The sequence below is a fragment of the Chanodichthys erythropterus genome, chromosome 17 (assembly GCF_024489055.1).
Source record: "Chanodichthys erythropterus isolate Z2021 chromosome 17, ASM2448905v1, whole genome shotgun sequence".
Lineage (NCBI taxonomy): Eukaryota > Metazoa > Chordata > Actinopteri > Cypriniformes > Xenocyprididae > Chanodichthys > Chanodichthys erythropterus.
The window spans coordinates 27,169,931-27,184,024 of NC_090237.1; the positions used below are offsets into that span (position 1 = coordinate 27,169,931).

Here is a 14,094-nt window from a genome sequence, read left to right on the forward strand (position 1 = left end):
CAGTGGAAAAATAGCTCCTCTTCATAACATAAGGATCACGTCAAACATATGTTGTGATTTTCTGTTTATACCTTTCTAAACCAGCACAGAAAGGACTTTTCTCCATCTCTTCCATTCTAATTTTCACTGCTTGCCCTCCACCGGTATTTCGCGCGTCACCAGAACGTGATTGCAAAACGACTGTTATTTTAGAACGTTTGCCCTTATTGTTTCCATGGCAACACGTCTTGCATGTCACGAGCGCTGAACGCAGCCACAATAAGGGGCCGTTCACACAGAACGCGTCTTTGCGTCTAAAAACGCGAGACGCGGCGCTCAGGAGTGGTTTTAAAAAAAGCGCAGTGTAGAACGCGAGGGTCTCGAGACGCGCTTTTGAGACGTGAGGCAATAACGACAATAACGGAAATAATAGAAATAGGCAAACAGCAGAATTGACAGATACAAGTTTTGACATGGAAAAAAAGAAAATAAGATAATAATGAGCGCCCCCTCCGCCATGTTGCCGTCATATAAAACAGTTGTCATGCCAACTTGCTACTGTAAACAGAAGCTCGCAACGCTTGCCCCGCCTCCGAGTTCTTCTGATTGGTCCACTGTTTTGGAACTGACATTGATGAGCGGCGCTGCGTGTAAAAGTTGAAATTCTTTTAACTTGACACGGCGTCTTAAAAACGCGGTGCTCATGTGAGAGGCGCTGCAAAAGACGCGAAACGCCAGCGTAAGGGGCCGTTCACACAGAACGCGTTTTTCTATTCCAATGCGCTACTTTCCCATTGTTTTTCTATGTAAACGCGCTTGACGGACGTGCATGACCGTTACGCTCGCGTCTCGCGTCTTTTGCAGCGCCTCACACATGAGCGCCGCGTTTTTAAGACGCCGTGTCAAGTTAAAAGAATTTCAACTTTTACACGCAGCGCAGCTCATCAATGTCAGTTCCAAAACAGTGGACCAATCAGAAGAACTTGGAGGCGGGGCAAGCGTTGCGAGTTGGCATGACAACTGTTTTATATAATGGCAACATGGTGGAGGAGGCGCTCATTATTATCTTATTTTCTTTTTTTCCATGTCAAAACTTGTATCTGTAAATTCTGCAGTTTGCCTATTTCTATTATTTCCGTTATTGTCGTTATTGCATCACGTCTCAAAGGCGCGTCTCGAGACTCTCGCGTTCTATGCTGCGCTTTTTTTAAAACCACTCCTGAGCGCTGCGTCTCGCGTTTTTAGACGCAAAGACGCGTTCTGTGTGAACGGCCCCTAACGGTCATGCACGTCCGTCAAGCGCGTGTTTACATAGAAAAACAATGGGAAAGTAGCGCATTGGAATAGAAAAACGCGTTCTGTGTGAACGGCCCCTAACACTGTATGACAGATGGATCACTATTATTTTGTTTTTCCTTTTTTATTTAAAATATTCGCAAAATTGCTTACCATATCATCAACTATATGATATTCCGATTCTCAAATATGTGTAAAGGATGGAATACACTACATGTTTTTTAAAATCTGAACAGATTTTTAAAACACTAGGCATCATACACTTGCCGACTTTGTAAATGGTTACAGAGAAAAGCTGGGCATCATACACTACCAGACTTTACAATCGTTCGGAACACAAACAGAAACACGTGCCTGGTTGCTAGGAGACGCATGACAGACAGGCGAAACAAACCCAGGAGATTCATGCATGTCGTGCGCGAGCTCGTGGCTCCATCTAGCGGCTGTAAGCGGCATATAATAGTGTCTCAACATGATTACTCTTCAAGCGCCGTGATTCGTGAGCTGAATGAGGTAAGTTTTTCCTTATTACCCAATCTTAGTAGTCTCATTTTTTTTTTCTCGATCTTTGTGACTTCGCACCCTTGATTTGCATTGCTTGGGCAGCGTATGACTGTACTGTGTAACGTTATACTGTATTTATTAGCAACACATATTGTTCACTGATATGTGTTCTAAAATCGGCTCAAAATATCAAACAGGTTTGATATCCTCCGACTGGATGGAATCAAAATCTGAAGCTAAAAAATCTATGACCATCATACTACGCGATTTTCCATGGAATCTGTCGGCTCAAATCTGCAGACTGGCTCTATATATTATGATGGTTTGGTAATACTTATGTTCCACTATGGTACAATGTTGCCTGAGGGCAACAGCTGGATATAAAATGTTACTTTTTATTAAATATGAAACTTTTAATACATTAAAAACTAGAGAAATTAGTTTGTTTAAGTGTCTAGTTAAAGAAATTGATGTTTTCAATAAATACATTTCTTTTTTCTACATGAAAATGCCAAATGTTTAAATTTTTCCATTGTGGTACAATGTTGCCTCGAGGCAACAAACTTATAAAAATTAAATAAATTAAAAAATTATGAAAATGTTTATTGATATTGTTAAAGTGTCCAATTTTAAGCAGGAAAAACAACACAAATAATTTTTCCTCATTGATATCATATTGCGCACCATAGAGGGTTAAGTGAGTGTGATTTGTCGTTTTAAAAACTTTATAAATGATCTTTATCTTGATCTATAATGCGAGATGGGCGCCGCCATCTTAGTTTGCGCTGCAGTTCACAGAGTCCTGTCAGTCGGATTTACAGCAGGTGAATTCATCAGTTTCTCCCAAAATATATGCAAGTAAGTGGCTGGTAAACTGGAAGAATAATAGAGTAAACTTTATAGTACTTAGGCCCATTATGTGTGTCTGATATGAATAAATGTCGGCAAATTATATTCAAATTCATTGTCATTGCTGTTTCCACTGATGTCTGACATCAGTGTGTATTTTATAAACTCTAAATGTATTGTTTTAATGGTGCTTATGCGTATTTAAATGTCTGAAACCTTAAAAGAAACATTATGTGGCTGAAAACACTGCATAGTTGTGATATATGACAAGCGCTGCGCGCGTCCGTCTCGCAGCCAAAGCGCGAAAGCAGTTTGAATCTGGCAGTTATGTGATGTCACTGAATGTTCGAAATCCCATATGTGGGACCGTACGCCCAGGGGCACAGAAATAAAAATCCCACATGTGGGACCGTACCGCTCAAAGGGTTAAAGTGGTGATAAAGGTGACATGATTACAAAGTAAATAGTAGTAGGGGGGTCTGAGGGCATCCTCCCACAGTAGAATTTTGTGATTTAACATGTAAACCAAGCATTCTGGTGCACTCTAACAAGAAAATAACTGAAAAAACCAAAACAACAACATTTGCTTCAAGTAAAAAAAAAAAATTGACCCTATAGGGCTGGGCATTGATACAAATTTCACAATTGGATTAGATTTTGATTCAGAAGCTTGTGATTTGATTTTGATTTGATTACCTTCAATTCAATAATGATTAATTTGGGGCCTATCAGGTATAACACATGGCAGAAAAATATTTCTCAACTACTGCTGTAAACTATATAGGGAACCACAGCTGGTACATCATTATAATATTAAAGGTTAAAATTAATTTGCAAACTACTTACAAAAAGTAGTTTACATGAAGTTTTTATAATAACGTTATAACATTTTAAAGACAATTATGTTTCTACTTGTTTTTAATATCGGCTTAAACATTTAAACGTGGCCGTCATAAAACAGTTTTATACATTCAGTATTGAAGCACATGTTAAGTACATGAATATGAAATGGCCTTTATATAGTCACAGTGGATATATATCAAAATGCTCCTCTCTAAGTTCATTTTTGTAGCTGACTAACAAGTTTTGACACTGAATGGCTTTTCTCAGGTAAGCTTTATGGTAAATGTGACATTTTTACAAGGTATTTTTTTGGTGTTTTCTGCTGTTAAAACAATGATTGATCGATTAACATTACATATGACATGATACGGATTTCAGTAAGTTGTGCTTTATCTTTGGTATTCATTTATCCTACATCCATTCATGTTTATTTTGTGTTGTAAAGCGGAAGAGATGACATCTGGTTAACGCACGCTCTGCCAGTTCACAGTTCACAGAGGTCATTTGATTTTCTGAGAGAAATATTGCAAAGATTGTGCAAATGTATCTGTAACTTTAATCAGTGACACAAAATGATCATCCCAATCTACAGTATAAATTTACCTGTCTTCAGAAGTGCAGTCACCTTTGAATTCATCATGTATTTGCTTTGATGCATTACTCCTCATGGACACACAGCTGCACATTGGTGAGTCTGATGTTTTCTGCCTATAACAGTGCAAATTTGACTTAATTTACAACAATAAAAACAAAAACAACAGCAACAATCTGTTCAGAATAAACTTAATGATTAACAAAAATAAAACTTTGTTGGGCCTACTTGATTGCTCAAATCTATATTGTTTTTTACATTTATTTCTTGTTTTCTTCTCCAATTTGTATGCTTACTTGAGTGCAGGGGTTTCACTTTGTAGTGAAGGATCCATTGCTGTTTATTCCTTGGTTCTGTAAATCACATCCACTGTGTTACTGGGTTACATATAAAATAAGAATTTCAATTAGAAAAATATATTTTATATACAACAGGAATTCAAAATACATCAATAAAATATCTAAATTATTAAAATAATGTGTATGATAAAACAATGAATATGAGACAAACAATGAACAATATTTCTACAGCATTTCTTAAGCTTTGTGTCATGATCTCCAGTTGGAGTACCCTGGTTGGCCACCAGAGGGCACTCCAGCATGGACTACTTCTCACCAGTTTTCACTTCATTTCCCATAATTCACCTCCTGGACGTATTAGCCTCATGTCATTGCACTCAGGTGTTTTGTGTTTGCTCATTAGTTCTGTCTATTTAGTCTCAGTGTTTTTTGCCTTTGTTTGTGGTTCGTTGTTTTCTGTTTCATGCACTTCGTTTCTGGTTTCTGTTTTTGTGGACTGTTTATGCCTTGGATTTACCTCATTAAACTGCGCATGGATCTTATCATCTCGTGTCTGTGCATTCCGTGACAGAACGAACCACCAATAAAGATCCAGCAGCATGAGGACTATTCTGTCAGACACTTGCAGCGTGTGGCACTGCTTGGGACAGTGATGGCTCTACGCCAGGAGGGAGAAGAGGTAGGATGCTTCGCCAAGGTCTTTTGGACGATGGCGGTGGGGCTGAGGTACAACGATGCGGCGCTGAAGGATGTTTTTAATTGTTGCCTTGATGATCCTCTACCTCAGTGTGAGATGGAAGGGCTACAGGACTTGGATTTCTGGAGATTCGCCGCCTATCTCCGCCATCGGATAGAATGGGTCTCACCAAGTCAACCATGCAGTGTGCATGCTCCAGACCATGAATCCGTCTCTGAAGTCACAGGGGAGGTGGGCACTGAGCCTCAGCTTCACCCCGGTAAAGGGAGGAGGAGGAGAAGGAAGAAGGTTTCCTTCAGACTTCAAGGCCCGGAGGCCGCTCCAGCCAGTGAGTCCACTCCAGAACCCGCTCCAGCCAGTGAGTCCATTTCTGAGCCCGCTCCAGTCAGTGAGTCCACTCCAGAGCCCGCTCCAGCCAGTGAGTCCACTCCAGAGCCCGCTCCAGCCAGTGAGTCCACTCCAGAGCCCGTTCCAGTCAGTGAGTTTACTCCAGTCAGTGAGTCCACTCCAGAGCCCGCTCCAGTCAGTGAGTCCACTCCAGAGCCCGCTCCAGTCAGTGAGTCCACTCCAGAGCCCGCTCCAGTCAGTGAGTCCACTCCAGAGCTTGCTTTAGTCAGTGAGTCCAGTCCAGAGCCCACTCCAGCCAGTGAGTCCACTCCAGAGCTCGCTTTAGTCAGTGAGTCCAGTCCAGTCCAGAGCCCGCTCCAGCCAGTGAGTCCACTCCAGAGCTCGCTTTAGCCAGTGAGTCCACTCCAGAGCCCGCTCCAGCCAGTGAGTCCACTCCAGAGCCCGCTCCAGCCAGTGAGTCCACTCCAGAGCCCGCTCCAGCCAGTGAGTCCACTCCAGAGCCCGCTCCAGCCAGTGAGTCCACTCCAGAGCCCGCTCCAGCCAGTGAGTCCACTCCAGAGCCCGCTCCAGCCAGTGAGTCCACTCCAGAGCCCGCTCCAGCCAGTGAGTTCACTCCAGAGCCCGCTCCAGCCAGTGAGTCCACTCCAGTTCTGCATGCTCTCCCTATCAGTCCGGTGATGGCCAAGAGGATTCTTTTCAAGTTTTATGTTTTGGCGGTCTTGCGTGCCTGGAGTATGCACTTAGAGCAGCCCGAGCCCGCTGCCGTCCCGGAGCAGCCCGAGCCCGCTGCCGTCCCGGAGCAGCCCGAGCCCGCTGCCGTCCCGGAGCAGCCCGAGCCCGCTGCCGTCCCGGAGCAGCCCGAGCCCGCTGCCGTCCCGGAGCAGCCCGAGCCCGCTGCCGTCCCGGAGCAGCCCGAGCCCGCTGCCGTCCCGGAGCAGCCCGAGCCCGCTGCCGTCCCGGAGCAGCCCGCTCTCCCTGATACGGCCACGGAGGCCGTCCCGGAGCAGCCCGCTCTCCCTGATACGGCCACGGAGGCCGTCCCGGAGCAGCCCGCTCTCCCTGATACGGCCACGGAGGCCGTCCCGGAGCAGCCCGCTCTCCCTGATACGGCCACGGAGGCCGTCCCCGAGCTGCCCGCTCTCCCTGATACGGCCACGGAGGCCGTCACCGAGCTGCCCGCTCTCCCTGATACGGCCACGGAGGCCGTCACCGAGCTGCCCGCTCTCCCTGATACGGCCACGGAGCACCCTTGGTCAGTCCTGCCGCCGCCGCCGCCATCCAAGCCTTCTGCCCTGCCGGCGCCACCTGAGCAGTCCGAGCCTGCTGCCGTCCCTGAGCAGCCCGAGCCCGCTGCCGTCCCAGAGCTGCCCGCTCTTCCCGATATGGCCACGGAGCACCCTCGATCGGTCCTGCCGCCGCTGCCCAGATCTTCTGCCCTGCCGCCGCCATCCAGGCCTTCTGTCCTGCCGCCACTGCCCAGGCCGTCTGAACCGCTGGAATCTGCTTGGTCAGTTCCTCCAGCACCACCCTGGCAAACAGCTAGGACTCCAGACCTGCCAGTGCCCGCCTGGTTGGTTCCTCCAGCACCGCCCTGGCTTTCAGTGGGAGCACGTTGGATCTGGCCCGCCATCCCTCCCCCTGATCCTCCTCCTATCCACCTCCCTCCTGAGTTTTGTTTTGTTCGGTTAAGTGGAGCGTCTGGTATCCGCTCCGTAGGGAGGGGGTAATGTCATGATCTCCAGTTGGAGTACCCTGGTTGGCCACCAGAGGGCACTCCAGCACGGACTACTTCTCACCAGTTTTCACTTCATTTCCCATAATTCACCTCCTGGACTTATTAGCCTCATGTCATTGCAGGTGTTTTGTGTTTGCTCATTAGTTCTGTCTATTTAGTCTCAGTGTTTTTTGCCTTTGTTTGTGGTTCGTTGTTTTCTGTTTCATGCACTTCGTTTCTGGTTTCTGTTTTTGTGGACTGTTTATGCCTTGGATTTACCTCATTAAACTGCGCATGGATCTTATCATCTCGTGTCTGTGCATTCCGTGACACTTTGTTAATGTTAATTTCAACATTTAATAGCCTAACTAATACGTTGTTAAAAGTAAATGTTGTATTTGTTAACGTTAATGCACTGTGAACTAACATGAACAATGAACAGCTGTATTTTTAAATAAAGTTAACAAAGATTGACAAATGCAGTAACAAATGTTTTGCTCATTGTTAGTACATGTAAGTTAATACATCAACTAATGTTAACAAATGAACCTTATTGTAAAGTGTTACCAAGAAAAGATAGCAGCAAAGCGAATGAAGACATGGACTTGGATGCAGCAATGATAAGAGCTCTATTAGGTTTGTATTCAGCAAGCATATTCAAATTTTGTTTCACACACACACACACACACACACACACACCTCCACACACACACACACACACGTTAACATCTTACAAATTTATTAGTTAACAGTTAACATGAACTAAGAATAAAAAATACTTTTACAGCATTTATTAATATTGCTTAATGTTAATTTCAACATTTACCAATACATTATTAAAATCAAAATATTCTATTTGTTAACATATGTTGATGCACTGTGAACTAACATGAACAAACAATAAACAATTGTAATTTTAAATAACGATAACAAAGATGAACAAATACAGTAAAACAATTTTATTGCTTATTGCTAGTTAATTGCTAATGTTAAGAAATGAAACCATTACTGTAAAGTGTTACCATTATTATTATTACTATTATTATTCCTTTACCTTAAAAACAACTTTAAAAGACTGCTGCGCCATTCATCCGTTTACTTGTTCTGGATTATTACCAATGGCTTTTTACCAATTTGAATAGCCTGTCGCACTACCAGTTGAACAGGTTTAAAACAAAAAGCTCCAACCTTTACAAACACACCCTAGTTACAATTGTGTAACCGCAGTTTTTACCTTGAATATTGACATGCTATTTTTGTATATTGATGCTTTCAGTTTTATTTTATAAGCCCAAATAGGCTATTACAAAATAGACAAGATATATTGTAGTGATACAGACATTTTGTGTTCCCTTGTATTTGTTGGATGCCCATTCCAAGCAAAATCAACGTATCTTCTAAAAGCATTTTAACAAACATTTCACTTTTAAACTTTTATTCTCTAAATATTCTCAAAGGTATTTAGAATGTAATAAAATGAACAAACTTACAGTTCAAACACCAAGCCTCACACTGTCCAAATGAAATTAAAGTAAACGTTCTCTCAGATCTTTAACACCCATAAAGGTAGAAGATGTTCCCGTGGCTGAGATCCTGCCTTACTGGATGTGCAGCTTTAAATTTGGAGACACCCTCATGAATGAAGCTGACGTATGAGCACAGGACAGGAGATGAAATGTAAATGTCAACATTTATTTCTAATGAGAGCTTTAGAAAACAAAATCTTAAGCTTTCTTCATTCAAGTAGGATACATTCAATTACTGAACACAGAAAAGAAATGGGTTACTAAAATCGTTCCATTTTAAAAGCAACCTCTGTTTCTAGAATCTTTTACACAATAAATAACAAATATTATTTTATTAAATATATCAAATCACATAAGTGTCACAGTTCTGTTCTGTCCTGGACTCCATATCCCATCATCCTCCTTGTGTCCACACCTGCACTCACTTCCTCGTCAACTTCCCATCACCATGGATTACCTGCACCTGCTCCTCATCAGCACTCCCAATGGACTCACTCCCTGCACTCATTGGCCCTGTCCCAAATTGCACACTCCGGCCTTGTGGACTTCCTCAGAGTCCACACTTTGGTGACGTCATGTAGTGCAGACCTATAGGGCCCTTGGCGCGAGTCCACGAGGGTGCATTGAGAGGTATTTTTGGGACAGACTCGATCGTCACGCCGGAAATAATGGTCTGGTTGTTTTTTGACAGGAGCTGCAGGTTCGGGGAATGCTGCCTATTGTTGTTGTATATCACAAATATCTTATACAAATATTATAATATTTAGCATCGAGAACAGGTTTCTTTTCTTTTGCAAAATATTATCTCCATGTCAACTACTCAGCCTGCTTTTGCTTATGCCACCTGGGCATTAGACAATATATACATGCTTATTTAAATAATGTATACAGTTGTAATAATACGTAATGTTCCATTTTGAATTAAGATTACAATGTTAACACATAATAAACATGTGCGTGAGTTTCAGATGAATTTACAGGTTTAAATATAAATACTAGGTTTACATATGACTCAGTAAAGCCCTGACATTCGGTTCTATTTATTTAATGAATAACATAATGCGAACATAATGCAATATTATTATTCAACAAGCTATTATTATATTTGAGATATCAACCACTGGTCGATGACCATAATGTTTGTATAAACTGTAGGTAACAACTGGTAAAATGTACACCTAGGTCATAAAAACCGTAATGATACCTACACTTAAATATTTTCATCTCAGCCATGTCATCAATTGCTCTTGAGCGAAATCTCCTCCCATCTGTTGTCTGATTGGCATTTCGCAAGGATTCCTGGGTAGTTAAAGTGTGTGAAGCCTGCATCTATGCGGGCACAAGGGGGCACTACTGAGCACACTTCAGAGCGTTAAAATTCTGAATGGGACGGCCTACGGACTCGTAGACTCGGCGAGCATGCGCAATTTAAGTCCACGAGACTGAAAGTCCACATGAAGTGTGCCATTTGGGACAGGGTCACTGTCTGTTCTGTTGTTTGCTAAGTGTGTTTGGTTGCATTTCTGCTCCTTTGTTTAATAAATATCCCATTTTTGTAGAAGTCCGTTTAAAGCCGAGTTCAGACTGCACGATTTTAGCCCCGATTTTGGCTCGCCGACAGGTTTTGAGAAATCGCCGACAAATGCCCGAAATCACAGGCAAATCGGTGCTCGTTCACGCGAGTGACAATCACGCAGTGTGAATGAGCAAAGACGCGATCTGAGAGAATCGCCGACAAGTCGCCGACGCCCGTGAGATATTTGGCATGCTAAATATCTGGACCTGTCGGCGATTCAAAATCCTGCTGTGTGAAAAGTGTTCTGACTGAAAACTACATCGGCGATGACCGACAGCCAATGAGAGAGCAAGATCCAGAGCAGCGGGGAGTTCGGGGAGGAGTTATAGACCACAATATCAGCAAGCATGGCTTCGTACACATAAACATTACAATTCTATCAAACAGAAACAAAGCACAAATATTTGCTTGACCATCTGCAACAGCAGCACATTGAAACGATATGTATTTAGCTCCAACTGTCGTTGCAGAACACACAATCCTTGTTCTTTGCGTCTCCCCAAACATTTCCTCCTTCATTTTCTTCTTTTCTTTATGTTGTTTTCGCTGCAAATCAGCGCACAGGCAATTTATATTTCAAGCTTCTTGCGGGAAACTATTTATAATAATAATCCCACCGTGTGTCTCAATCAGCTCCCTAGTTCAGTAGTCAGGGCACTGATCAGGGTATCAGCCACATTTACTTTCATTACATACTGATTCACGACCTAGGGAGCTAGCTGATTGAGACGCAGGGCCAGTCTCACGTGAGAACTCCGGTCTTGAATGCGTGATATCGCGTTGTTTCCTTGTCATGTCTCGCGTATTGTCATTTCAATACAAGCATCGGTATAGTGTGTCATACACACACGCGAGATGTGACAAGGAAAAAAAAAAAAAGACCGGCGTTATCATTATTAAAAACGGTAGCCCGCAAGAAGCTTGCAATACGAATTGCCTGTGCGCTGATTTGCAGCGAAAACAAGAAAAAGAAAAGAAGAATATGGAGGAGGAAATGGTTGGGGAGACTCTGGATTGTGTGTTCTGCAACGAAAGTTGGAGGTAAATACATAACTTTTCAATGTGCTGCTGTTGCTGATGGTCAAACAAATGTTTGTGCTTTGGTTCTGTTTGATAGAATTGTAATGTGTATGTGTACGAAGCTGATATTGTGGTCTATAACTCCTCCCTGAACTCCACGCTGTTCTGTATCTTGCTCTCTCATTGGCTTTGTCGGTCATCGGCGATTTAGCATGCCAAATATCTCACGGGCGTCGGCGACTCGTCGGCGATTCTCTCAGATCGCGTCTTTGCTCATTCACACTGCGTGATTGTCACTCGCGTGAACGAGCACCGATTTGCCTGTGATTTCGGGCATTTGTCGGCGATTTCTCAACCTGTCGGTGAGCCAAAATCGGGGCTAAAATCGTGCAGTCTGAACTCGGCTTACGCCTGGCTCACACTACAGGAGTTTTAAAATCCTATCCGATTGTAAAATCTGGTTGCAGCACACACTTCAGGAGAATCTTTGCAGATTTTCTTCCCTCAAATCTTAAACATGCTCACACTACAATCTTATTAAGATAATCTTATTAAGATTATCTGCCAGAGGAAGCGCGTCACGTGACCTGTGCAGCAGATCGAAAGCGGATGTAAACAAAATGGATACTGAAACACGGAAACTTGCTGTAGCAATAATAATCGTTTTTTGTGAGAAAACACAAAAGCGGAAGAATAAATGAGTGTGGATGAAAAAATGGTTGAGGAGACGGGCTCAACGTGGATTGTCAGTTCTTCAGCGAGAAATGGAGGTAAAATTGACCTTTTATTACTATCGTAGTGTGCTAGAATGTTTACCGTTATAATATTGCCTGCCTAGTTCAAAAGCTAGCCTAGCGCGAAAACAACTATACTCACCTGGTACGTTTAAAACCGGTGCGTTCTCTCCCCAGCTCTTCTCTTTATCGGAGCAGTTATGGTACTCTTTCGATGAAACGTTGTATAAGCAATTGTATTCTTGCCACATTTCGACAAGGCGCTCCTCCATCTCTGAGGTCCAACAAATCCTTGATCTTGGTTTCACGGTCGCCATTTCGAAATGTCTGTCACTTCCATCGCGTCGTCTACTTGTTTCCTATTGGCTATTGTGACAGTACTGACGTTATTACAATCTTGCACATCCCGATAAATATCAAACATGTTTGATATGATCGGGGTGAGCACGATTAGTGTGAGATCAGATTGGGAGGTGCAAGATTTTATCTGTGAACGTCTCACATTACCAGATAATCTGCGCCGAACATCGTAACCCATCGAGGTCGTGGACAAGATTTTTTCTCCGATTCTCGGGAGGGGAAAATCGGGCATAAATCGGCCTAAAACTCCTGTAGTGTGAGCCAGGCATAAAGCCTCATCTCTGCTGCAAGCACCACCGTAACAAGTCCTATAGGTAGTGATGGGAAACCGAGGCTTTCTGAAACGTTTGAGGCTTTCATCAAATTGTGCCGAAAAATGGTTCATTACTCAAAGCATTTAACACAGTGCGCATTAGTGACATCTGGTGGTCAGACTTGTTTTCTTCACCATATCTAAATCATCGCAGAGCAGATCTACGGTTTGAAAAAGCACATGACTAAAGCTTCAAGTCCGTGCCATACGGAATCACTCTTGTCTTGAATCAGTTTTTATCTAATCTGATGTAATCTCATCTAAATTAATTTGTGACAATGAGACAACAACTCGGGTCATGTGTAACGGATTCACATATTGATCAATAATAAAATAATCAATAATAAAATATACAATGATGTGATCATAACTGACATGAGTAGTTATGTAGCCTACTGTTTAACCTTTCTGTTTAGGGTCTCTGAGACCCCAGCAATAAAACATGATTAAATGCATTTTCATTTATGCATCAGCTGAAGCGCCAATGTTTTCAAACCAGCTGTCTCGACTTTCCGATACTGCATGCTTCAAACGTCATTAATCATGTGGTATTGTCATTTCAATTCAAGCATCGGTACAGTGTGTGATACAAATTACAATAGTGCTTTGAAAACTGCGTCGGAGCATCGGAGCCCCGGTATCAACCGTCCCATCACTACTTTTAGGTTTTATTTTCTATAGGGGTATGAAGAGAAAACGTTTGGATCTCAGAGCTGATCTCAAAGCTTGACCTTCATTTGTGATGCCACAATCATACAGCCTTCATTAAAAAAATAATATAATAAAGTGATTAAAAATAGTGTATATTTTATTAATAAAAATGTGGTTCAGTGTTGCGTAGAAAATACTGAGAACATTTCACTAATAAAATTAAGAGATACATTTTCCTGTTTTTTTTTTTTTAAGGAAAGGTACACAGTTTTGAGGCTTGAATTAAAGGTGCTAAAGAGGATGTTTTGTTTTATACATTTTTGCACTGAAAGGAATAATATTAATATACATCATCTGTGCACGAGGTAGGGCCTTAAAGGTGCCCTAGAATTAAAAAATGAATTTATCTTGACATAGTTGAATAACAAGAGTTCAGTACATGGAAATGACATACAGTGAGTCTCAAACTCCATTGTTTCCTCCTTCTTATATAAATCTCATTTGTTTAAAAGACCTCCGAAGAACAGGCGAATCTCAACATAACACCGACTGTTACGTAACAGTCAGGATCATTAAAATGTACGCCCCCAATATTTGCATATGCCAGCCCATGATCAATGCAATAGACAAGGGCAGCCAGTATTAACGTCTGGATCTGTGCACAGCTGAATCATCAGACTAGGCAAGCAAGCAAGGACAATAGCGAAAAATGGCAGATGGAGCAATAATAACTGACATGATCCATGATAACATGATATTTTTAGTGATATTTGTAAACTGTCTTTCTAAATGT

At 42.5% G+C, this 14,094-nt stretch overlaps 1 protein-coding gene across 1 annotated transcript in view; it reads right to left on the bottom strand.

Moving 5' to 3' along the window:
* LOC137004203 (NLR family CARD domain-containing protein 3-like) overlaps positions 1-14,094 on the bottom strand; it is a 44,281-nt gene that overhangs the window by 29,474 nt on the left and 713 nt on the right. Inside the window, exons 2-3 of the mRNA XM_067364397.1 lie at positions 4,360-4,440; positions 4,075-4,179 (exon numbers count right to left, since the gene is read on the bottom strand). Coding sequence (XP_067220498.1) covers positions 4,075-4,179; positions 4,360-4,397 — 143 coding nt within the window. The 5' untranslated portion in view covers positions 4,398-4,440. The remainder of the gene's footprint in view (positions 1-4,074; positions 4,180-4,359; positions 4,441-14,094) is intronic.